At 41.5% G+C, this 27,477-nt stretch overlaps 1 protein-coding gene across 1 annotated transcript in view; it reads left to right on the forward strand.

The window, feature by feature from the left end:
• LOC306913801 (protein polybromo-1-like) overlaps positions 1 to 27,477 on the forward strand; it is an 89,718-nt gene that overhangs the window by 14,669 nt on the left and 47,572 nt on the right. Inside the window, exons 7-10 of the mRNA XM_079490614.1 lie at positions 1,256 to 1,324; positions 6,982 to 7,080; positions 7,184 to 7,269; positions 10,351 to 10,442. Coding sequence (XP_079346740.1) covers positions 1,256 to 1,324; positions 6,982 to 7,080; positions 7,184 to 7,269; positions 10,351 to 10,442 — 346 coding nt within the window. The remainder of the gene's footprint in view (positions 1 to 1,255; positions 1,325 to 6,981; positions 7,081 to 7,183; positions 7,270 to 10,350; positions 10,443 to 27,477) is intronic.

The following is a 27,477-nucleotide window of genomic DNA, read 5'->3' on the forward strand; positions in this document are numbered from 1 at the left end:
TAGCATTACCCAGACTACTATGTTCTCTGTCCTTTTCCTAGCATTACCCAGACTACTATGTTCTCTGTCCTTTTCCTAGCATTACCCAGACTACTATGTTCTCTGTCCTTTTCCTAGCATTACCCAGACTACTATGTTCTCTGTCCTTTTCCTAGCATTACCCAGACTACTATGTTCTCTGTCCTTTTCCTAGCATTACCCAGACTACTATGTTCTCTGTCCTTTTCCTAGCATTACCCAGACTACTATGTTCTCTGTCCTTTTCCTAGCATTACCCAGACTACTATGTTCTCTGTCCTTTTCCTAGCATTACCCAGACTACTATGTTCTCTGTCCTTTTCCTAGCATTACCCAGACTACTATGTTCTCTGTCCTTTTCCTAGCATTACCCAGACTACTATGTTCTCTGTCCTTTTCCTAGCATTACCCAGACTACTATGTTCTCTGTCCTTTTCCTAGCATTACCCAGACTACTATGTTCTCTGTCCTTTTCCTAGCATTACCCAGACTACTATGTTCTCTGTCCTTTTCCTAGCATTACCCAGACTACTATGTTCTCTGTCCTTTTCCTAGCATTACCCAGACTACTATGTTCTCTGTCCTTTTCCTATCATTACCCAGACTAATATGTTCTCTGTCCTTTTCCTAGCATTACCCAGACTACTATGCTCTCTGTCCTTTTCCTAGCATTACCCAGACTACTATGTTCTCTGTCCTTTTCCTAGCATTACCCAGACTACTATGTTCTCTGTCCTTTTCCTAGCATTACCCAGACTACTATGTTCTCTGTCCTTTTCCTAGCATTACCCAGACTACTATGTTCTCTGTCCTTTTCCTAGCATTACCCAGACTACTATGTTCTCTGTCCTTTTCCTAGCATTACCCAGACTACTATGTTCTCTGTCCTTTTCCTAGCATTACCCAGACTACTATGTTCTCTGTCCTTTTCCTAGCATTACCCAGACTACTATGTTCTCTGTCCTTTTCCTAGCATTACCCAGACTACTATGTTCTCTGTCCTTTTCCTAGCATTACCCAGACTACTATGTTCTCTGTCCTTTTCCTAGCATTACCCAGACTACTATGTTCTCTGTCCTTTTCCTAGCATTACCCAGACTACTATGTTCTCTGTCCTTTTCCTAGCATTACCCAGACTACTATGTTCTCTGTCCTTTTCCTAGCATTACCCAGACTACTATGTTCTCTGTCCTTTTCCTAGCATTACCCAGACTACTATGTTCTGTCCTTTTCCTAGCATTACCCAGACTACTATGCCATTATAAAGGAGCCCATCGATCTGAGAGCCATCGCACAAAGAATACAGGTGATCAATTTAAAATGTGTGTGTGTGCGTGTGCGTGTGCGCGTGCGATATCTCAGGAACGACCTTGAGGTCGTTTCATGACAGCTGGCACCAACGTCCACCTGGACTTGAGGATGAACTGGATTAGAATGTATGAGGTCAAAGGTCGCCTCACAGAAACATGTCCATTAACACAATCAGTGCCGGAAGTCCTTCAAAATAGGAGCTCTGGGGTGCCGGAACAACATGGCCGCTTTTACTCAGAAACCCACGACCCGGAAACCCCACGATCCACATAGCTAGCTTACATTGCGATCGTTTTAGTTTATACGATATATGATCCAAAAAGCGTTCATATTTTGTGGGAGAGACGGATGATGAGCAGAAATGAAGCGCCAGTTTATCGATCCGTTCAACACCACGGAGAGCGCCCTGGATTAGGAGAGACGAGTCATTCTTTCCGCCGCGCTAACAGCTAAGTCAACGGTAAGCTAACAATTGCCCAGAGTGTAGCATACGGTAGCCGAAAGGCGAACTGACAAATAAAAAAAAAGGAAAAAATTCAGAATATTCTTATCTCGCCCCGTATCATTGAGGATGCGCTAGGACGTCCTCACACGTCGGATGTACGCCTCGATTGGGACCCCTAGGACGTGTGGCGACGTCCTATGTACGGAAACGGTTAAAGTCCTTCCATGTGTTTTATCACTGTGGTTGTCGTCACACAGCTGGAACCCTCTTATGTCCTTATAGTTTGCGGAGGCTTACAATTAGTGCTGCGCGATTAATCGGAAAAAGATCCCGATCTAGATTCAGACACCTATGAGATTTCATTTTGTGAAGAATGGTGCAGCACTAGTTGGCTGTCCAGTTCATTTTAGTTACTCTTATGTTTTTGCTACGAGAGAGAGAGAGGTTTAAGTCAAGCACTACAAGAGAGAGAGGTTTAAGTCAATCACTACAAGAGAGAGAGAGAGGTTTAAGTCAATCACTACAAGAGCGAGAGGTTTAAGTCAAGCACTACAAGAGCGAGAGGTTTAAGTCAAGCACTACAAGAGAGAGAGGTTTAAGTCAATCACTACAAGAGAGAGAGAGAGGTTTAAGTCAATCACTACAAGAGAGAGAGAGGTTTAAGTCAAGCACTACAAGAGAGAGAGAGGTTTAAGTCAATCACTACAAGAGAGAGAGAGGTTTAAGTCAATCACTACAAGAGAGAGAGAGGTTTAAGTCAATCACTACAAGAGAGAGAGGTTTAAGTCAATCACTACAAGAGAGAGAGAGGTTTAAGTCAATCACTACAAGAGAGAGAGAGAGAGGTTTAAGTCAATCACTACAAGAGAGAGAGAGGTTTAAGTCAATCACTACAAGAGAGAGAGGTTTAAGTCAATCACTACAAGAGAGAGAGAGGTTTAAGTCAATCACTACAAGAGAGAGAGGTTTAAGTCAATCACTACAAGAGAGAGAGGTTTAAGTCAATCACTACAAGAGAGAGAGGTTTAAGTCAATCACTACAAGAGAGAGAGGTTTAAGTCAATCACTACAAGAGAGAGAGGTTTAAGTCAATCACTACAAGAGAGAGAGAGGTTTAAGTCAATCACTACAAGAGAGAGAGGTTTAAGTCAATCACTACAAGAGAGAGGTTTAAGTCAATCACTACAAGAGAGAGAGAGGTTTAAGTCAAGCACTACAAGAGAGAGAGAGAGGTTTAAGTCAAGCACTACAAGAGAGAGAGAGGTTTAAGTCAAGCACTACAAGAGAGAGAGAGGTTTAAGTCAAGCACTACAAGAGAGAGAGAGGTTTAAGTCAATCACTACAAGAGAGAGAGAGGTTTAAGTCAATCACTACAAGAGAGAGAGAGGTTTAAGTCAAGCACTACAAGAGAGAGAGGTTTAAGTCAATCACTACAAGAGAGAGAGAGGTTTAAGTCAAGCACTACAAGAGAAAGAGAGGTTTAAGTCAAGCACTACAAGAGAGAGAGAGAGGTTTAAGTCAAGCACTACAAGAGAGAGAGGTTTAAGTCAAGCACTACAAGAGAGAGAGAGGTTTAAGTCAATCGCTACAAGAGAGAGAGAGGTTTAAGTCAATCACTACAAGAGAGAGAGAGGTTTAAGTCAATCACTACAAGAGAGAGAGAGAGGTTTAAGTCAAGCACTACAAGAGAGAGAGAGAGGTTTAAGTCAATCACTACAAGAGAGAGAGAGGTTTAAGTCAAGCACTACAAGAGAGAGAGGTTTAAGTCAATCACTACAAGAGAGAGAGGTTTAAGTCAATCACTACAAGAGAGAGAGAGAGGTTTAAGTCAAGCACTACAAGAGAGAGAGGTTTAAGTCAAGCACTACAAGAGAGAGAGAGAGGTTTAAGTCAAGCACTACAAGAGAGAGAGAGAGGTTTAAGTCAATCACTACAAGAGAGAGAGAGAGGTTTAAGTCAAGCACTACAAGAGAGAGAGGTTTAAGTCAATCACTACAAGAGAGAGAGGTTTAAGTCAAACACTACAAGAGAGAGAGGTTTAAGTCAATCACTACAAGAGAGAGAGGTTTAAGTCAATCACTACAAGAGAGAGAGGTTTAAGTCAATCACTACAAGAGAGAGAGAGGTTTAAGTCAATCACTACAAGAGAGAGAGAGGTTTAAGTCAATCACTACAAGAGAGAGAGAGGTTTAAGTCAAGCACTACAAGAGAGAGAGAGAGAGGTTTAAGTCAAGCACTACAAGAGAGAGAGGTTTAAGTCAAGCACTACAAGAGAGAGAGAGGTTTAAGTCAAGCACTACAAGAGAGAGAGGTTTAAGTCAAGCACTACAAGAGAGAGAGGTTTAAGTCAAGCACTACAAGAGAGAGAGGTTTAAGTCAAGCACTACAAGAGAGAGAGGTTTAAGTCAAGCACTACAAGAGAGAGAGGTTTAAGTCAAGCACTACAAGAGAGAGAGGTTTAAGTCAAGCACTACAAGAGAGAGAGGTTTAAGTCAATCACTACAAGAGAGAGAGGTTTAAGTCAAGCACTACAAGAGAGAGAGGTTTAAGTCAAGCACTACAAGAGAGAGAGAGAGGTTTAAGTCAAGCACTACAAGAGAGAGAGAGAGGTTTAAGTCAATCACTACAAGAGAGAGAGAGAGGTTTAAGTCAAGCACTACAAGAGAGAGAGGTTTAAGTCAATCACTACAAGAGAGAGGTTTAAGTCAAACACTACAAGAGAGAGAGGTTTAAGTCAATCACTACAAGAGAGAGAGGTTTAAGTCAATCACTACAAGAGAGAGAGGTTTAAGTCAATCACTACAAGAGAGAGAGAGGTTTAAGTCAATCACTACAAGAGAGAGAGAGGTTTAAGTCAATCACTACAAGAGAGAGAGAGGTTTAAGTCAAGCACTACAAGAGAGAGAGAGGTTTAAGTCAAGCACTACAAGAGAGAGAGGTTTAAGTCAAGCACTACAAGAGAGAGAGAGGTTTAAGTCAAGCACTACAAGAGAGAGAGGTTTAAGTCAAGCACTACAAGAGAGAGAGGTTTAAGTCAAGCACTACAAGAGAGAGAGGTTTAAGTCAAGCACTACAAGAGAGAGAGGTTTAAGTCAAACACTACAAGAGAGACAGAGAGGTTTAAGTCAAGCACTACAAGAGAGAGAGGTTTAAGTCAAGCACTACAAGAGAGAGAGGTTTAAGTCAAGCACTACAAGAGAGAGAGGTTTAAGTCAAACACTACAAGAGAGAGAGGTTTAAGTCAAGCACTACAAGAGAGAGAGAGGTTTAAGTCAAGCACTACAAGAGAGAGAGGTTTAAGTCAAGCACTACAAGAGAGACAGAGGTTTAAGTCAAGCACTACAAGAGAAAGAGAGGTTTAAGTCAAGCACTACAAGAGAGAGAGAGAGGTTTAAGTCAAGCACTACAAGAGAGAGAGGTTTAAGTCAAGCACTACAAGAGAGAGAGAGGTTTAAGTCAAGCACTACAAGAGAGAGAGGTTTAAGTCAAGCACTACAAGAGAGAGAGGTTTAAGTCAAGCACTACAAGAGAGACAGAGGTTTAAGTCAATCACTACAAGAGAAAGAGAGGTTTAAGTCAAGCACTACAAGAGAGAGAGAGAGGTTTAAGTCAAGCACTACAAGAGAGAGAGGTTTAAGTCAAGCACTACAAGAGAGACAGAGGTTTAAGTCAATCACTACAAGAGAAAGAGAGGTTTAAGTCAAGCACTACAAGAGAGAGAGAGAGGTTTAAGTCAAGCACTACAAGAGAGAGAGGTTTAAGTCAAGCACTACAAGAGAGAGAGAGGTTTAAGTCAAGCACTACAAGAGAGAGAGGTTTAAGTCAAGCACTACAAGAGAGAGAGAGGTTTAAGTCAATCACTACAAGAGAGAGAGAGGTTTAAGTCAATCACTACAAGAGAGAGAGAGGTTTAAGTCAAGCACTACAAGAGAGAGAGAGGTTTAAGTCAAGCACTACAAGAGAGAGAGAGGTTTAAGTCAATCACTACAAGAGAGAGAGAGGTTTAAGTCAAGCACTACAAGAGAGAGAGAGGTTTAAGGCAAGCACTACAAGAGAGAGAGAGAGGTTTAAGTCAATCACTACAAGAGAGAGAGAGGTTTAAGTCAAGCACTACAAGAGAGAGAGAGGTTTAAGTCAATCACTACAAGAGAGAGAGAGGTTTAAGTCAAGCACTACAAGAGAGAGAGAGGTTTAAGGCAAGCACTACAAGAGAGAGAGAGGTTTAAGTCAAGCACTACAAGAGAGAGAGAGGTTTAAGTCAAGCACTACAAGAGAGAGAGAGAGAGAGGTTTAAGTCAAGCACTACAAGAGAGAGAGAGGTTTAAGTCAAGCACTACAAGAGAGAGAGAGGTTTAAGTCAAGCACTACAAGAGAGAGAGAGGTTTAAGTCAAGCACTACAAGAGAGAGAGAGGTTTAAGTCAATCACTACAAGAGAGAGAGAGGTTTAAGTCAAGCACTACAAGAGAGAGAGAGGTTTAAGGCAAGCACTACAAGAGAGAGAGAGAGGTTTAAGTCAATCACTACAAGAGAGAGAGGTTTAAGTCAAGCACTACAAGAGAGAGAGAGGTTTAAGTCAAGCACTTCGATGTTGTCTGTTTAACACAACGAGCGCCGGGATTTCTTTCAAAATAAAAGCTCGGGGTGCCGGGCAGATGTGGCAGCCTTTACTCTGAAAGCCCCCCCCCCCCCCCCCCCTTCCGTTCCGTAGAAAAACCGGGAGGCATAATGCTGCTCACCTCGAGATGATTACGATAAAGTCTCTCTAGAAGCGTTAATATTCTAAACGAGAGGCTTGTTGAAGACAGAAGTATGGCCATCCGGTCAGAAACATCAGAAAGCTCCCTAGGTTAGGAGATACCAGGCATTCTTTCTGAGCCGTAAACAGGGAAGTGAACGGTAACGTGCATGCTCAAAACAGCAAGGAGTATGGTGCAGAAGGAGAGGCCAACCCAAGAAAACACCTTTTGGTGTTAGCATTATGTTATGCTTTAGCTATTGAAAAATAGCAGATCTACAAGCTCATAGCGCGCCACTCGGTGGCGCGCTATGAGCTTGTAGGGCTGCTATTTTTGAAAAATCGAAGAACGACTGACATAGAAACATAGCTTTTTCAGAAAACTGTCAGGATGTAGAAGACATTTATAGAATCTGATCTCAGGTCAGAATGGGTTAACTAACGAAGGCCTTTGTTTCTTTAACCGTATAGATTGGATACTATAAGAGCGTCAATGCCATGGCCAAGGACATCGACCTGCTGGCCAAAAATGCCAAAACGTACAACGAACCAGGATCTCAGGTTTTTAAGGTACCGACACGGGACAACTTCTACTGTTTATTTTGTTCTTTAACACTGTGTGTTATTATTTTCATTATTATCACAGTTAACTCAATCCTTTCTCTCCGTATAGGATGCAAACATCATCAAGAAGGTCTTCATCCAGAGGAAGACTGAACTCGAACATGCCGAGCCCACAAAAACCAGCCTCCGAATCAGGTATAAATATTATTAGCACGATTGTGACAAAAAAACTAGCCTTCGCATTAGGTACATTCTTAGCAGGATTATGACATATGTGACTAAATTTGACTGAGGGACTGCCATTGGATTTTTTTTAATTTTCGTTTTTTCATGTCATATGAAAGCAGGGAATCATAGCTTCAAATTGACATATTGGTTGTTCAGTTTGACCCACCAGTTCTGGAGATATGGCTTATAGAGTAATGTCTTGCAGAAAACAGCGAGTTGAGAAAACCGACTTGAAAGGTTCACTTCTGTGGTCTCTAACATTACACCTAGCTACATGTTTGGGCATTTATTTCATATTTACATGTCAATTGCAGCTCTGACATTTATTTCAGACAAGCTCTAGTATGTGAAGAGTCTGCCTGTGCTATAAACTCTGGTGAAAAGCTGTAATTTGCGCGATGGCAGTCTCTCAGTCAAATCTGGTCACATATATTCAGATTGGCTCGACACCGTATCGGGTCCTCTGACGTCATGTGTACACACCAAAGTTAGTTTGAAGTCGGGCGGTTCTCGAGAAGGCACGGTTCTCGAGAAGGCACGGTTCTCGAGAAGGCACGGTTCTCGAGAAGGCACGGTTCTCGAGAAGGCACGGTTCTCGAGAAGGCACGGTTCTCGAGAAGGCACGCATGTGAATAGATGACCTCGTTCTACTGCAACTGCATTGAAGAAGCACTGAAAGACGCCAAACCTCTCCACCAGAAACGGCAGATCTACAAGCTAACAACGCCTCGCAGTGCTAGGCGTTCTGAGCTTGTAGATCTGCTATTTTTTGGTTAATTTGCCTCCCCAGAATACTAGGGTTGAGTTGGCTAATGTAAAACAAAACAAAAATGTCACGTTTAATATTTAGTGCCCCCGATTCTTACTCTAATGTAGAAAATAGATCTCAGAGGTATCTGAATCTACATTGCAACCTTTTTTAATTGGGCAGCACTACTGTATTGACCAGCTCAGTGGCCTTGTGGTTAGAGTGTCCGCCCTGAGACTGGGAGGTTGGGGTTCAATCCCCGGCCGGGTCATACCAAAGACTCTAAAAATGGGACCCAGTGCCTCCCTGCTTGACACTCAGCATCATGGGTTGGATTGGGGGTAAGTCCCTGCGACATACTAGCGTCATGTCCAGGGGGTGTACTTGTACATCAAGCTGCCTCACGCTACAGAAACAGGAGATAGGTTCCTGCCCTATGGGCCTCGTGGCTACAGAAACAGGAGATAGGCTCCTGCCCTATGGGCCTCATGGCTACAGAAACAGGAGATAGGCTCCTGCCCTATGGGCCTCATGGCTACAGAAACAGGAGATAGGCTCCTGCCCCTATGGGCCTCATGGCTACAGAAACAGGAGATAGGCTCCTGCCCTATGGGCCTCATGGCTACAGAAACAGGAGATAGGCTCCTGCCCTATGGGCCTCATGGCTACAGAAACAGGAGATAGGCTCCTGCCCTATGGGCCTCATGGCTACAGAAACAGGAGATAGACTCCTGCCCTATGGGCCTCATGGCTACAGAAACAGGAGATAGGCTCCTGCCCTATGGGCCTCATGGCTACAGAAACAGGAGATAGGCTCCTGCCCCTATGGGCCTCATGGCTACAGAAACAGGAGATAGGCTCCTGCCCCTATGGGCCTCATGGCTACAGAAACAGGAGATAGGCTCCTGACCTATGGGCCTCGTGGCTACAGAAACAGGAGATAGGCTCCTGCCCCTATGGGCCTCATGGCTACAGAAACAGGAGATAGGCTCCTGCCCTATGGGCCTCATGGCTTCAGAAACAGGAGATAGGCTCCTGCCCCTATGGGCCTCATGGCTACAGAAACAGGAGATAGGCTCCTGCCCCTATGGGCCTCATGGCTACAGAAACAGGAGATAGGCTCCTGCCCCTATGGGCCTCATGGCTACAGAAACAGGAGATAGGCTCCTGCCCCTATGGGCCTCATGGCTACAGAAACAGGAGATAGGCTCCTGCCCTATGGGCCTCATGGCTACAGAAACAGGAGATAGGCTCCTGCCTCTATGGGCCTCATGGCTACAGAAACAGGAGATAGGCTCCTGCCCCTATGGGCCTCATGGCTACAGAAACAGGAGATAGGCTCCTGCCCTATGGGCCTCATGGCTACAGAAACAGGAGATAGGCTCCTGCCCCTATGGGCCTCATGGCTACAGAAACAGGAGATAGGCTCCTGCCCCTATGGGCCTCATGGCTACAGAAACAGGAGATAGGCTCCTGCCCTATGGGCCTCATGGCTACAGAAACAGGAGATAGGCTCGGCAAGGCTACTTACTTACAGCACTAGTGTATAGAATAAACAACCCATAGCAGGAGCAGTGACTTTGTGGTGCCTTACATGTTATTCACCTATTAACCCATTTTGGGGGCGGGAACCCCTTTTGGTGTTGGCATTATGTTATGCTTTAGCTATTGAAAAATAGCAGATCTACAAGCTCGTAGCGCGCCACTGCTATTTTTGAAAAATCGAAGAACGACTGACATAGAAACATAGCTTTTTCAGAAAACTGTCAGGATGTAGAAGACATTTGTGACCAGATTTGACTGAGAGACTGCCATCGCGCAAATTCTGGCTTTTTTTTTCCAAAATGAGTTTATAGCACAGGCAGACTCTTCACATACTAGAGCATGTCTGAAATAAGTGTCAGAGCTGCAATTGACATGTAAATATGAAATAAATGCTTAAACATGTAGCTAGGTGTAATGTTAGAGTCCACAGAAGTGAACCTTTCAAGGCGGTTTTCTCAACTCACTGTTTCTCTGCAAGACATTACTCTATGAGCCATATCTCCAAAACTGGTGGGTCAAACTGAACAACCAATATGTCAATTTGAAGCTATGATTCCCTGCTTTCATATGGCATGAAATGAAAATGAGAAAAAAAAAAAAAAAAAAAACGAAAATTCAAAAAAATCCAATGGCTGCAGTCCCTCAGTCAAATTTAGTCACATTTTTAGAATCTGATCTCAGGTCAGAATGGGTTAAATCAACCCATAGCAGGAGCAGTGACTTTGTGGTGCCTTACATGTTATTCACGTGTTCAGAAATCGCAGGTCTGCTCAGGGCGACCGGCTGTCTGCCATCACCCTGGCTCTGCAGTACGGCTCGGAGGGAGAAGAAGACTCCGTGCTCTCTGGTAAGCAACGCATCCATCGCACAACGCCGTGTTTACACTGTCTGTCTACATCATGTGTTGTTAACGCCGTGTTTACACTGTCTGTCTACATCATGTGTTGTTAACGTGTTTACACTGTCTGTCTACATCATGTGTTGTTAACGTGTTTACACTGTCCGTCTACATCATGTGTTGTTAACGTGTTTACACTGTCTGTCTACATCATGTGTTGTTAACGTGTTTACACTGTCCGTCTACATCATGTGTTGTTAACGTGTTTACACTGTCCGTCTACATCATGTGTTGTTAACGTGTTTACACTGTCTGTCTACATCATGTGTTGTTAACGTGTTTACACTGTCTGTCTACATCATGTGTTGTTAACGTGTTTACACTGTCTGTCTACATCATGTGTTGTTAACGTGTTTACACTGTCTGTCTACATCATGTGTTGTTAACGTGTTTACACTGTCTGTCTACATCATGTGTTGTTAACGTGTTTACACTGTCCGTCTACATCATGTGTTGTTAACGTGTTTACACTGTCTGTCTACATCATGTGTTGTTAACGTGTTTACACTGTCTGTCTACATCATGTGTTGTTAACGTGTTTACACTGTCTGTCTACAGCATGTGTTGTTAACGTGTTTACACTGTCTGTCTACAGCATGTGTTGTTAACGTGTTTACACTGTCTGTCTACATCATGTGTTGTTAACGTGTTTACACTGTCTGTCTACATCATGTGTTGTTAACGTGTTTACACTGTCTGTCTACATCATGTGTTGTTAACGTGTTTACACTGTCTGTCTACAGCATGTGTTGTTAACGTCACAACGCCGTGTTTACACTGTCTGTCTACATCATGTGTTGTTAACGTCGACTGAAACCAAGACGCAAAGTGTTCGTCGACTACCTTTTTCTCACTGACGAAAACTACATGGAAACTAAATGAAAACTTAAGCCACGATGACCAAATCTAAGACTAAATATGTTTTTGTCAACAGATAGAAACTAGAGTAACATGTTAAGAAGGGACTAGTGGACAAGAGAACCACTGAAGTAGAGTAATACTCGCTCTCTAAACAACAAGAGAACCACTGAAGTAGAGTAATACTCTCTCAAACCACTGAAGTAGAGTAATACTCGCTCTCAAACCACTGAAGTAGAGTAATACTCTCTCTCAAACCACTGAAGTAGAGTAATACTCGCTCTCAAACCACTGAAGTAGAGTAATACTCTCTCAAACCACTGAAGTAGAGTAATACTCGCTCTCAAACCACTGAAGTAGAGTAATACTCTCTCTCAAACCACTGAAGTAGAGTAATACTCGCTCTCAAACCACTGAAGTAGAGTAATACTCTCTCTCAAACCACTGAAGTAGAGTAATACTCGCTCTCAAACCACTGAAGTAGAGTAATACTCGCTCTCAAACCACTGAAGTAGAGTAATACTCGCTCTCAAACCACTGAAGTAGAGTAATACTCGCTCTCAAACCACTGAAGTAGAGTAATACTCGCTCTCAAACCACTGAAGTAGAGTAATACTCTCTCTCAAACCACTGAAGTAGAGTAATACTCTCTCTCAAACCACTGAAGTAGAGTAATACTCGCTCTCAAACCACTGAAGTAGAGTAATACTCTCTCTCAAACCACTGAAGTAGAGTAATACTCTCTCTCAAACCACTGAAGTAGAGTAATACTCGCTCTCAAACCACTGAAGTAGAGTAATACTCTCTCTCAAACCACTGAAGTAGAGTAATACTCGCTCTCAAACCACTGAAGTAGAGTAATACTCTCTCTCAAACCACTGAAGTAGAGTAATACTCGCTCTCAAACCACTGAAGTAGAGTAATACTCGCTCTCAAAAACCACTGAAGTAGAGTAATACTCTCTCTCAAACCACTGAAGTAGAGTAATACTCTCTCTCAAACCACTGAAGTAGAGTAATACTCTCTCTCAAACCACTGAAGTAGAGTAATACTCGCTCTCAAAAACCACTGAAGTAGAGTAATACTCGCTCTCAAACCACTGAAGTAGAGTAATACTCGCTCTCAAAAACCACTGAAGTAGAGTAATACTCTCTCTCAAACCACTGAAGTAGAGTAATACTCTCTCTCAAACCACTGAAGTAGAGTAATACTCACTCTCAAACCACTGAAGTAGAGTAATACTCGCTCTCAAAAACCACTGAAGTAGAGTAATACTCGCTCTCAAACCACTGAAGTAGAGTAATACTCTCTCAAACCACTGAAGTAGAGTAATACTCTCTCTCAAACCACTGAAGTAGAGTAATACTCTCTCTCAAACCACTGAAGTAGAGTAATACTCGCTCTCAAACCACTGAAGTAGAGTAATACTCGCTCTCAAACCACTGAAGTAGAGTAATACTCTCTCTCAAACCACTGAAGTAGAGTAATACTCTCTCTCAAACCACTGAAGTAGAGTAATACTCTCTCTCAAACCACTGAAGTAGAGTAATACTCGCTCTCAAACCACTGAAGTAGAGTAATACTCTCTCTCAAACCACTGAAGTAGAGTAATACTCTCTCTCAAACCACTGAAGTAGAGTAATACTCGCTCTCAAACCACTGAAGTAGAGTAATACTCTCTCTCAAACCACTGAAGTAGAGTAATACTCTCTCTCAAACCACTGAAGTAGAGTAATACTCTCTCTCAAACCACTGAAGTAGAGTAATACTCGCTCTCAAACCACTGAAGTAGAGTAATACTCTCTCTCAAACCACTGAAGTAGAGTAATACTCGCTCTCAAACCACTGAAGTAGAGTAATACTCTCTCTCAAACCACTGAAGTAGAGTAATACTCTCTCTCAAACCACTGAAGTAGAGTAATACTCTCTCTCAAACCACTGAAGTAGAGTAATACTCTCTCTCAAACCACTGAAGTAGAGTAATACTCTCTCTCAAACCACTGAAGTAGAGTAATACTCTCTCTCAAACCACTGAAGTAGAGTAATACTCGCTCTCAAACCACTGAAGTAGAGTAATACTCTCTCTCAAACCACTGAAGTAGAGTAATACTCTCTCTCAAGAGAACCACTGAAGTAGAGTAATACTCGCTCTCAAACCACTGAAGTAGAGTAATACTCTCTCTCAAACCACTGAAGTAGAGTAATACTCGCTCTCAAACCACTGAAGTAGAGTAATACTCGCTCTCAAACCACTGAAGTAGAGTAATACTCTCTCTCAAACCACTGAAGTAGAGTAATACTCTCTCTCAAACCACTGAAGTAGAGTAATACTCTCTCTCAAACCACTGAAGTAGAGTAATACTCTCTCTCAAACCACTGAAGTAGAGTAATACTCTCTCTCAAACCACTGAAGTAGAGTAATACTCTCTCTCAAACCACTGAAGTAGAGTAATACTCTCTCAAACCACTGAAGTAGAGTAATACTCTCTCTCAAACCACTGAAGTAGAGTAATACTCTCTCAAACCACTGAAGTAGAGTAATACTCTCTCTCAAACCACTGAAGTAGAGTAATACTCTCTCTCAAACCACTGAAGTAGAGTAATACTCGCTCTCAAACCACTGAAGTAGAGTAATACTCGCTCTCAAACCACTGAAGTAGAGTAATACTCTCTCTCAAACCACTGAAGTAGAGTAATACTCTCTCTCAAACCACTGAAGTAGAGTAATACTCTCTCTCAAACCACTGAAGTAGAGTAATACTCTCTCTCAAACCACTGAAGTAGAGTAATACTCTCTCTCAAACCACTGAAGTAGAGTAATACTCGCTCTCAAACCACTGAAGTAGAGTAATACTCTCTCTCAAACCACTGAAGTAGAGTAATACTCTCTCTCAAACCACTGAAGTAGAGTAATACTCTCTCTCAAACCACTGAAGTAGAGTAATACTCTCTCTCAAACCACTGAAGTAGAGTAATACTCTCTCTCAAACCACTGAAGTAGAGTAATACTCTCTCTCAAACCACTGAAGTAGAGTAATACTCTCTCTCAAACCACTGAAGTAGAGTAATACTCTCTCTCAAACCACTGAAGTAGAGTAATACTCGCTCTCAAACCACTGAAGTAGAGTAATACTCGCTCTCAAACCACTGAAGTAGAGTAATACTCTCTCTCAAACCACTGAAGTAGAGTAATACTCTCTCTCAAACCACTGAAGTAGAGTAATACTCTCTCTCAAACCACTGAAGTAGAGTAATACTCGCTCTCAAACCACTGAAGTAGAGTAATACTCTCTCTCTCAAACCACTGAAGTAGAGTAATACTCTCTCTCAAACCACTGAAGTAGAGTAATACTCTCTCTCAAACCACTGAAGTAGAGTAATACTCTCTCTCAAACCACTGAAGTAGAGTAATACTCGCTCTCAAACCACTGAAGTAGAGTAATACTCTCTCTCAAACCACTGAAGTAGAGTAATACTCGCTCTCAAACCACTGAAGTAGAGTAATACTCGCTCTCAAACCACTGAAGTAGAGTAATACTCGCTCTCAAACCACTGAAGTAGAGTAATACTCGCTCTCAAACCACTGAAGTAGAGTAATACTCGCTCTCAAACCACTGAAGTAGAGTAATACTCGCTCTCAAACCACTGAAGTAGAGTAATACTCGCTCTCAAACCACTGAAGTAGAGTAATACTCTCTCTCAAACCACTGAAGTAGAGTAATACTCTCTCTCAAACCACTGAAGTAGAGTAATACTCGCTCTCAAACCACTGAAGTAGAGTAATACTCGCTCTCAAACCACTGAAGTAGAGTAATACTCTCTCTCAAACCACTGAAGTAGAGTAATACTCGCTCTCAAACCACTGAAGTAGAGTAATACTCGCTCTCAAACCACTGAAGTAGAGTAATACTCGCTCTCAAACCACTGAAGTAGAGTAATACTCGCTCTCAAACCACTGAAGTAGAGTAATACTCGCTCTCAAACCACTGAAGTAGAGTAATACTCGCTCTCAAACCACTGAAGTAGAGTAATACTCGCTCTCAAACCACTGAAGTAGAGTAATACTCGCTCTCAAACCACTGAAGTAGAGTAATACTCGCTCTCAAACCACTGAAGTAGAGTAATACTCGCTCTCAAACCACTGAAGTAGAGTAATACTCGCTCTCAAACCACTGAAGTAGAGTAATACTCGCTCTCAAACCACTGAAGTAGAGTAATACTCGCTCTCAAACCACTGAAGTAGAGTAATACTCTCTCTCAAACCACTGAAGTAGAGTAATACTCGCTCTCAAACCACTGAAGTAGAGTAATACTCTCTCTCAAACCACTGAAGTAGAGTAATACTCGCTCTCAAACCACTGAAGTAGAGTAATACTCTCTCTCAAACCACTGAAGTAGAGTAATACTCGTTCTCAAACCACTGAAGTAGAGTAATACTCTCTCTCAAACCACTGAAGTAGAGTAATACTCGCTCTCAAACCACTGAAGTAGAGTAATACTCGCTCTCAAACCACTGAAGTAGAGTAATACTCTCTCTCAAACCACTGAAGTAGAGTAATACTCTCTCTCAAACCACTGAAGTAGAGTAATACTCGCTCTCAAACCACTGAAGTAGAGTAATACTCGCTCTCAAACCACTGAAGTAGAGTAATACTCGTTCTCAAACCACTGAAGTAGAGTAATACTCGCTCTCAAACCACTGAAGTAGAGTAATACTCGCTCTCAAACCACTGAAGTAGAGTAATACTCTCTCTCAAACCACTGAAGTAGAGTAATACTCGCTCTCAAACCACTGAAGTAGAGTAATACTCGTTCTCAAACCACTGAAGTAGAGTAATACTCGCTCTCAAACCACTGAAGTAGAGTAATACTCTCTCTCAAACCACTGAAGTAGAGTAATACTCTCTCTCAAACCACTGAAGTAGAGTAATACTCTCTCTCAAACCACTGAAGTAGAGTAATACTCGCTCTCAAACCACTGAAGTAGAGTAATACTCTCTCTCAAACCACTGAAGTAGAGTAATACTCTCTCTCAAACCACTGAAGTAGAGTAATACTCTCTCTCAAACCACTGAAGTAGAGTAATACTCGCTCTCAAACCACTGAAGTAGAGTAATACTCGCTCTCAAACCACTGAAGTAGAGTAATACTCGTTCTCAAACCACTGAAGTAGAGTAATACTCGCTCTCAAACCACTGAAGTAGAGTAATACTCGCTCTCAAACCACTGAAGTAGAGTAATACTCTCTCTCAAACCACTGAAGTAGAGTAATACTCGCTCTCAAACCACTGAAGTAGAGTAATACTCGTTCTCAAACCACTGAAGTAGAGTAATACTCGCTCTCAAACCACTGAAGTAGAGTAATACTCTCTCTCAAACCACTGAAGTAGAGTAATACTCTCTCTCAAACCACTGAAGTAGAGTAATACTCGCTCTCAAACCACTGAAGTAGAGTAATACTCGCTCTCAAACCACTGAAGTAGAGTAATACTCGCTCTCAAACCACTGAAGTAGAGTAATACTCGTTCTCAAACCACTGAAGTAGAGTAATACTCGCTCTCAAACCACTGAAGTAGAGTAATACTCTCTCTCAAACCACTGAAGTAGAGTAATACTCTCTCTCAAACCACTGAAGTAGAGTAATACTCGCTCTCAAAAACCACTGAAGTAGAGTAATACTCTCTCAAACCACTGAAGTAGAGTAATACTCGTTCTCAAACCACTGAAGTAGAGTAATACTCGCTCTCAAACCACTGAAGTAGAGTAATACTCGCTCTCAAACCACTGAAGTAGAGTAATACTCGCTCTCAAACCACTGAAGTAGAGTAATACTCGTTCTCAAACCACTGAAGTAGAGTAATACTCGCTCTCAAACCACTGAAGTAGAGTAATACTCGCTCTCAAGAGAACCACTGAAGTAGAGTAATACTCGCTCTCAAACCACTGAAGTAGAGTAATACTCTCTCTCAAACCACTGAAGTAGAGTAATACTCTCTCTCAAACCACTGAAGTAGAGTAATACTCTCTCTCAAACCACTGAAGTAGAGTAATACTCGCTCTCAAACCACTGAAGTAGAGTAATACTCTCTCTCAAACCACTGAAGTAGAGTAATACTCTCTCTCAAACCACTGAAGTAGAGTAATACTCGTTCTCAAACCACTGAAGTAGAGTAATACTCTCTCTCAAACCACTGAAGTAGAGTAATACTCGCTCTCAAACCCAGGACTGAAGTAGAGTAATACTCTCTCTCAAGAGAACCACTGAAGTAGAGTAATACTCGCTCTCAAACCACTGAAGTAGAGTAATACTCGCTCTCAAACCACTGAAGTAGAGTAATACTCGCTCTCAAACCCAGGACTGAAGTAGAGTAATACTCGCTCTCAAGAGAACCACTGAAGTAGAGTAATACTCGCTCTCAAACCACTGAAGTAGAGTAATACTCTCTCTCAAACCACTGAAGTAGAGTAATACTCTCTCTCAAACCACTGAAGTAGAGTAATACTCGCTCTCAAACCACTGAAGTAGAGTAATACTCTCTCTCAAACCACTGAAGTAGAGTAATACTCTCTCTCAAACCACTGAAGTAGAGTAATACTCGTTCTCAAACCACTGAAGTAGAGTAATACTCGCTCTCAAACCACTGAAGTAGAGTAATACTCGCTCTCAAACCACTGAAGTAGAGTAATACTCTCTCTCAAACCACTGAAGTAGAGTAATACTCGCTCTCAAACCACTGAAGTAGAGTAATACTCGCTCTCAAACCACTGAAGTAGAGTAATACTCGCTCTCAAACCACTGAAGTAGAGTAATACTCTCTCTCAAACCACTGAAGTAGAGTAATACTCGTTCTCAAACCACTGAAGTAGAGTAATACTCTCTCTCAAACCACTGAAGTAGAGTAATACTCTCTCTCAAACCACTGAAGTAGAGTAATACTCGTTCTCAAACCACTGAAGTAGAGTAATACTCTCTCTCAAACCACTGAAGTAGAGTAATACTCGTTCTCAAACCACTGAAGTAGAGTAATACTCGCTCTCAAACCACTGAAGTAGAGTAATACTCGCTCTCAAACCACTGAAGTAGAGTAATACTCTCTCTCAAACCACTGAAGTAGAGTAATACTCGCTCTCAAACCACTGAAGTAGAGTAATACTCGCTCTCAAACCACTGAAGTAGAGTAATACTCTCTCTCAAACCACTGAAGTAGAGTAATACTCTCTCTCAAACCACTGAAGTAGAGTAATACTCTCTCTCAAACCACTGAAGTAGAGTAATACTCTCTCTCAAACCACTGAAGTAGAGTAATACTCTCTCTCAAACCACTGAAGTAGAGTAATACTCGTTCTCAAACCACTGAAGTAGAGTAATACTCTCTCTCAAACCACTGAAGTAGAGTAATACTCGCTCTCAAACCACTGAAGTAGAGTAATACTCTCTCTCAAACCACTGAAGTAGAGTAATACTCTCTCTCAAACCACTGAAGTAGAGTAATACTCGCTCTCAAACCACTGAAGTAGAGTAATACTCGCTCTCAAACCACTGAAGTAGAGTAATACTCTCTCTCAAACCACTGAAGTAGAGTAATACTCGTTCTCAAACCACTGAAGTAGAGTAATACTCGTTCTCAAACCACTGAAGTAGAGTAATACTCTCTCTCAAACCACTGAAGTAGAGTAATACTCTCTCTCAAACCACTGAAGTAGAGTAATACTCGCTCTCAAACCACTGAAGTAGAGTAATACTCGTTCTCAAACCACTGAAGTAGAGTAATACTCGCTCTCAAACCACTGAAGTAGAGTAATACTCTCTCTCAAACCACTGAAGTAGAGTAATACTCTCTCTCAAACCACTGAAGTAGAGTAATACTCGTTCTCAAACCACTGAAGTAGAGTAATACTCGCTCTCAAACCACTGAAGTAGAGTAATACTCTCTCTCAAACCACTGAAGTAGAGTAATACTCTCTCTCAAACCACTGAAGTAGAGTAATACTCGCTCTCAAAAACCACTGAAGTAGAGTAATACTCTCTCAAACCACTGAAGTAGAGTAATACTCGTTCTCAAACCACTGAAGTAGAGTAATACTCGCTCTCAAACCACTGAAGTAGAGTAATACTCGCTCTCAAACCACTGAAGTAGAGTAATACTCGCTCTCAAACCACTGAAGTAGAGTAATACTCGTTCTCAAACCACTGAAGTAGAGTAATACTCGCTCTCAAACCACTGAAGTAGAGTAATACTCGCTCTCAAGAGAACCACTGAAGTAGAGTAATACTCTCTCTCAAACCACTGAAGTAGAGTAATACTCTCTCTCAAACCACTGAAGTAGAGTAATACTCTCTCTCAAACCACTGAAGTAGAGTAATACTCGCTCTCAAACCACTGAAGTAGAGTAATACTCTCTCTCAAACCACTGAAGTAGAGTAATACTCGCTCTCAAACCACTGAAGTAGAGTAATACTCTCTCTCAAACCACTGAAGTAGAGTAATACTCTCTCTCAAACCACTGAAGTAGAGTAATACTCGCTCTCAAACCACTGAAGTAGAGTAATACTCTCTCTCAAACCACTGAAGTAGAGTAATACTCGCTCTCAAACCACTGAAGTAGAGTAATACTCTCTCTCAAACCACTGAAGTAGAGTAATACTCTCTCTCAAACCACTGAAGTAGAGTAATACTCGCTCTCAAACCACTGAAGTAGAGTAATACTCTCTCTCAAACCACTGAAGTAGAGTAATACTCTCTCTCAAACCACTGAAGTAGAGTAATACTCGCTCTCAAAACCACTGAAGTAGAGTAATACTCTCTCAAACCACTGAAGTAGAGTAATACTCGTTCTCAAACCACTGAAGTAGAGTAATACTCGCTCTCAAACCACTGAAGTAGAGTAATACTCGCTCTCAAACCACTGAAGTAGAGTAATACTCGCTCTCAAACCACTGAAGTAGAGTAATACTCGTTCTCAAACCACTGAAGTAGAGTAATACTCGCTCTCAAACCACTGAAGTAGAGTAATACTCGCTCTCAAGAGAACCACTGAAGTAGAGTAATACTCTCTCTCAAACCACTGAAGTAGAGTAATACTCTCTCTCAAACCACTGAAGTAGAGTAATACTCTCTCTCAAACCACTGAAGTAGAGTAATACTCGCTCTCAAACCACTGAAGTAGAGTAATACTCTCTCTCAAACCACTGAAGTAGAGTAATACTCGCTCTCAAACCACTGAAGTAGAGTAATACTCTCTCTCAAACCACTGAAGTAGAGTAATACTCTCTCTCAAACCACTGAAGTAGAGTAATACTCTCTCTCAAACCACTGAAGTAGAGTAATACTCTCTCTCAAACCACTGAAGTAGAGTAATACTCTCTCTCAAACCACTGAAGTAGAGTAATACTCGTTCTCAAACCACTGAAGTAGAGTAATACTCGCTCTCAAACCACTGAAGTAGAGTAATACTCGCTCTCAAGAGAACCACTGAAGTAGAGTAATACTCGCTCTCAAACCACTGAAGTAGAGTAATACTCGCTCTCAAACCACTGAAGTAGAGTAATACTCTCTCTCAAACCACTGAAGTAGAGTAATACTCGCTCTCAAACCACTGAAGTAGAGTAATACTCGCTCTCAAACCACTGAAGTAGAGTAATACTCGCTCTCAAGAGAACCACTGAAGTAGAGTAATACTCTCTCTCAAACCACTGAAGTAGAGTAATACTCTCTCTCAAACCACTGAAGTAGAGTAATACTCTCTCTCAAACCACTGAAGTAGAGTAATACTCTCTCTCAAACCACTGAAGTAGAGTAATACTCTCTCTCAAACCACTGAAGTAGAGTAATACTCTCTCTCAAACCACTGAAGTAGAGTAATACTCTCTCTCAAACCACTGAAGTAGAGTAATACTCTCTCTCAAACCACTGAAGTAGAGTAATACTCGTTCTCAAACCACTGAAGTAGAGTAATACTCGCTCTCAAACCACTGAAGTAGAGTAATACTCGCTCTCAAGAGAACCACTGAAGTAGAGTAATACTCGCTCTCAAACCACTGAAGTAGAGTAATACTCTCTCTCAAACCACTGAAGTAGAGTAATACTCTCTCTCAAACCACTGAAGTAGAGTAATACTCTCTCTCAAACCACTGAAGTAGAGTAATACTCGCTCTCAAACCACTGAAGTAGAGTAATACTCTCTCTCAAACCACTGAAGTAGAGTAATACTCGCTCTCAAACCACTGAAGTAGAGTAATACTCTCTCTCAAACCACTGAAGTAGAGTAATACTCTCTCTCAAACCACTGAAGTAGAGTAATACTCTCTCTCAAACCACTGAAGTAGAGTAATACTCTCTCTCAAACCACTGAAGTAGAGTAATACTCGCTCTCAAACCACTGAAGTAGAGTAATACTCTCTCTCAAACCACTGAAGTAGAGTAATACTCTCTCTCAAACCACTGAAGTAGAGTAATACTCGTTCTCAAACCACTGAAGTAGAGTAATACTCGCTCTCAAACCACTGAAGTAGAGTAATACTCGCTCTCAAACCCAGGACTGAAGTAGAGTAATACTCTCTCTCAAGAGAACCACTGAAGTAGAGTAATACTCGCTCTCAAACCACTGAAGTAGAGTAATACTCGCTCTCAAACCACTGAAGTAGAGTAATACTCGCTCTCAAACCCAGGACTGAAGTAGAGTAATACTCGCTCTCAAGAGAACCACTGAAGTAGAGTAATACTCGCTCTCAAACCACTGAAGTAGAGTAATACTCTCTCTCAAACCACTGAAGTAGAGTAATACTCTCTCTCAAACCACTGAAGTAGAGTAATACTCTCTCTCAAACCACTGAAGTAGAGTAATACTCGCTCTCAAACCACTGAAGTAGAGTAATACTCTCTCTCAAACCACTGAAGTAGAGTAATACTCTCTCTCAAACCACTGAAGTAGAGTAATACTCTCTCTCAAACCACTGAAGTAGAGTAATACTCGCTCTCAAACCACTGAAGTAGAGTAATACTCGCTCTCAAACCACTGAAGTAGAGTAATACTCTCTCTCAAACCACTGAAGTAGAGTAATACTCTCTCTCAAACCACTGAAGTAGAGTAATACTCTCTCTCAAACCACTGAAGTAGAGTAATACTCTCTCTCAAACCACTGAAGTAGAGTAATACTCTCTCTCAAACCACTGAAGTAGAGTAATACTCTCTCTCAAACCACTGAAGTAGAGTAATACTCTCTCTCAAACCACTGAAGTAGAGTAATACTCTCTCTCAAACCACTGAAGTAGAGTAATACTCTCTCTCAAACCACTGAAGTAGAGTAATACTCTCTCTCAAACCACTGAAGTAGAGTAATACTCTCTCTCAAACCACTGAAGTAGAGTAATACTCTCTCTCAAACCACTGAAGTAGAGTAATACTCGCTCTCAAACCACTGAAGTAGAGTAATACTCTCTCTCAAACCACTGAAGTAGAGTAATACTCTCTCTCAAGAGAACCACTGAAGTAGAGTAATACTCGCTCTCAAACCACTGAAGTAGAGTAATACTCTCTCTCAAACCACTGAAGTAGAGTAATACTCTCTCTCAAACCACTGAAGTAGAGTAATACTCGCTCTCAAACCACTGAAGTAGAGTAATACTCGCTCTCAAACCACTGAAGTAGAGTAATACTCGCTCTCAAACCCAGGACTGAAGTAGAGTAATACTCGCTCTCAAGAGAACCACTGAAGTAGAGTAATACTCGCTCTCAAACCACTGAAGTAGAGTAATACTCGCTCTCAAACCACTGAAGTAGAGTAATACTCGCTCTCAAACCCAGGACTGAAGTAGAGTAATACTCGCTCTCAAGAGAACCACTGAAGTAGAGTAATACTCGCTCTCAAACCACTGAAGTAGAGTAATACTCTCTCTCAAACCACTGAAGTAGAGTAATACTCTCTCTCAAACCACTGAAGTAGAGTAATACTCTCTCTCAAACCACTGAAGTAGAGTAATACTCTCTCTCAAACCACTGAAGTAGAGTAATACTCGCTCTCAAACCACTGAAGTAGAGTAATACTCTCTCTCAAACCACTGAAGTAGAGTAATACTCTCTCTCAAACCACTGAAGTAGAGTAATACTCTCTCTCAAACCACTGAAGTAGAGTAATACTCGCTCTCAAACCACTGAAGTAGCGTAATACTCTCTCTCAAACCACTGAAGTAGAGTAATACTCTCTCTCAAACCACTGAAGTAGAGTAATACTCTCTCTCAAACCACTGAAGTAGAGTAATACTCTCTCTCAAACCACTGAAGTAGAGTAATACTCTCTCTCAAACCACTGAAGTAGAGTAATACTCTCTCTCAAACCACTGAAGTAGAGTAATACTCTCTCTCAAACCACTGAAGTAGAGTAATACTCTCTCTCAAACCACTGAAGTAGAGTAATACTCTCTCTCAAACCACTGAAGTAGAGTAATACTCTCTCTCAAACCACTGAAGTAGAGTAATACTCTCTCTCAAACCACTGAAGTAGAGTAATACTCTCTCTCAAACCACTGAAGTAGAGTAATACTCTCTCTCAAACCACTGAAGTAGAGTAATACTCGCTCTCAAACCACTGAAGTAGAGTAATACTCTCTCTCAAACCACTGAAGTAGAGTAATACTCTCTCTCAAGAACCACTGAAGTAGAGTAATACTCGCTCTCAAACCACTGAAGTAGAGTAATACTCTCTCTCAAACCACTGAAGTAGAGTAATACTCGCTCTCAAACCACTGAAGTAGAGTAATACTCGCTCTCAAACCACTGAAGTAGAGTAATACTCGCTCTCAAACCACTGAAGTAGAGTAATACTCGCTCTCAAACCACTGAAGTAGAGTAATACTCTCTCTCAAACCACTGAAGTAGAGTAATACTCGCTCTCAAACCACTGAAGTAGAGTAATACTCGCTCTCAAACCACTGAAGTAGAGTAATACTCTCTCAACCACTGAGTAGAGTAATACTCTCTCTAAACCACTGAAGTAGAGTAATACTCTCTCTCAAACCACTGAAGTAGAGTAATACTCTCTCTCTCAAACCACTGAAGTAGAGTAATACTCGCTCTCAAAACCACTGAAGTAGAGTAATACTCGCTCTCAAACCCAAACCACTGAAGTAGAGTAATACTCGCTCTCAAACCACTGAAGTAGAGTAATACTCGCTCTCAAAAACCACTGAAGTAGAGTAATACTCGCTCTCAAACCACTGAAGTAGAGTAATACTCGCTCTCAAACCACTGAAGTAGAGTAATACTCGCTCTCAAACCACTGAAGTAGAGTAATACTCGCTCTCAAAAACCACTGAAGTAGAGTAATACTCGCTCTCAAACCACTGAAGTAGAGTAATACTCGCTCTCAAACCACTGAAGTAGAGTAATACTCGCTCTCAAAAACCACTGAAGTAGAGTAATACTCGCTCTCAAACCACTGAAGTAGAGTAATACTCGCTCTCAAACCACTGAAGTAGAGTAATACTCTCTCTCAAACCACTGAAGTAGAGTAATACTCGCTCTCAAACCACTGAAGTAGAGTAATACTCTCTCTCAAACCACTGAAGTAGAGTAATACTCGCTCTCAAACCACTGAAGTAGAGTAATACTCTCTCTCAAACCACTGAAGTAGAGTAATACTCTCTCTCAAACCACTGAAGTAGAGTAATACTCGCTCTCAAACCACTGAAGTAGAGTAATACTCTCTCTCAAACCACTGAAGTAGAGTAATACTCTCTCTCAAACCACTGAAGTAGAGTAATACTCGCTCTCAAACCACTGAAGTAGAGTAATACTCGCTCTCAAACCACTGAAGTAGAGTAATACTCGCTCTCAAGAGAACCACTGAAGTAGAGTAATACTCGCTCTCAAGAGAACCACTGAAGTAGAGTAATACTCGCTCTCAAGAGAACCACTGAAGTAGAGTAATACTCTCTCTCAAACCACTGAAGTAGAGTAATACTCGCTCTCAAACCACTGAAGTAGAGTAATACTCTCTCTCAAACCACTGAAGTAGAGTAATACTCTCTCTCAAACCACTGAAGTAGAGTAATACTCTCTCTCAAACCACTGAAGTAGAGTAATACTCGCTCTCAAACCACTGAAGTAGAGTAATACTCTCTCAAACCACTGAAGTAGAGTAATACTCTCTCTCAAACCACTGAAGTAGAGTAATACTCGCTCTCAAACCACTGAAGTAGAGTAATACTCGCTCTCACCACTGAAGTAGAGTAATACTCGCTCTCAAACCACTGAAGTAGAGTAATACTCGCTCTCAAACCACTGAAGTAGAGTAATACTCTCTCTCAAACCACTGAAGTAGAGTAATACTCGCTCTCAAACCACTGAAGTAGAGTAATACTCTCTCTCAAAACCACTGAAGTAGAGTAATACTCTCTCTCAAACCACTGAAGTAGAGTAATACTCGCTCTCAAACCACTGAAGTAGAGTAATACTCTCTCTCAAACCACTGAAGTAGAGTAATACTCGCTCTCAAACCACTGAAGTAGAGTAATACTCTCTCTCAAACCACTGAAGTAGAGTAATACTCGCTCTCAAACCACTGAAGTAGAGTAATACTCTCTCTCAAAACCACTGAAGTAGAGTAATACTCTCTCTCAAACCACTGAAGTAGAGTAATACTCTCTCTCAAACCACTGAAGTAGAGTAATACTCTCTCTCAAACCACTGAAGTAGAGTAATACTCGCTCTCAAACCACTGAAGTAGAGTAATACTCTCTCTCAAACCACTGAAGTAGAGTAATACTCGCTCTCAAACCACTGAAGTAGAGTAATACTCTCTCTCAAAACCACTGAAGTAGAGTAATACTCGCTCTCAAACCACTGAAGTAGAGTAATACTCTCTCTCAAACCACTGAAGTAGAGTAATACTCACTCTCAAACCACTGAAGTAGAGTAATACTCTCTCTCAAACCACTGAAGTAGAGTAATACTCTCTCTCAAACCACTGAAGTAGAGTAATACTCGCTCTCAAACCACTGAAGTAGAGTAATACTCTCTCTCAAACCACTGAAGTAGAGTAATACTCTCTCTCAAACCACTGAAGTAGAGTAATACTCGCTCTCAAACCACTGAAGTAGAGTAATACTCTCTCTCAAACCACTGAAGTAGAGTAATACTCTCTCTCAAACCACTGAAGTAGAGTAATACTCTCTCTCAAACCACTGAAGTAGAGTAATACTCGCTCTCAAACCACTGAAGTAGAGTAATACTCTCTCTCAAACCACTGAAGTAGAGTAATACTCTCTCTCAAACCACTGAAGTAGAGTAATACTCTCTCTCAAACCACTGAAGTAGATAATACTCTCTCTCTCAAACCACTGAAGTAGAGTAATACTCGCTCTCAAACCACTGAAGTAGAGTAATACTCTCTCTCAAACCACTGAAGTAGAGTAATACTCGCTCTCAAACCACTGAAGTAGAGTAATACTCGCTCTCAAAAACCACTGAAGTAGAGTAATACTCGCTCTCAAACCACTGAAGTAGAGTAATACTCGCTCTCAAACCACTGAAGTAGAGTAATACTCGCTCTCAAACCACTGAAGTAGAGTAATACTCTCTCTCAAACCACTGAAGTAGAGTAATACTCGCTCTCAAACCACTGAAGTAGAGTAATACTCGCTCTCAAACCACTGAAGTAGAGTAATACTCGCTCTCAAACCACTGAAGTAGAGTAATACTCGCTCTCAAACCACTGAAGTAGAGTAATACTCGCTCTCAAACCACTGAAGTAGAGTAATACTCGCTCTCAAACCACTGAAGTAGAGTAATACTCGCTCTCAAACCACTGAAGTAGAGTAATACTCTCTCTCAAACCACTGAAGTAGAGTAATACTCTCTCTCAAACCACTGAAGTAGAGTAATACTCTCTCTCAAACCACTGAAGTAGAGTAATACTCGCTCTCAAACCACTGAAGTAGAGTAATACTCGCTCTCAAACCACTGAAGTAGAGTAATACTCTCTCTCAAACCACTGAAGTAGAGTAATACTCTCTCTCAAACCACTGAAGTAGAGTAATACTCTCTCTCAAACCACTGAAGTAGAGTAATACTCGCTCTCAAACCACTGAAGTAGAGTAATACTCGCTCTCAAACCACTGAAGTAGAG

This window comes from Electrona antarctica, assembly GCF_951216825.1.
Source record: "Electrona antarctica genome assembly, chromosome: 21".
NCBI lineage: Eukaryota > Metazoa > Chordata > Actinopteri > Myctophiformes > Myctophidae > Electrona > Electrona antarctica.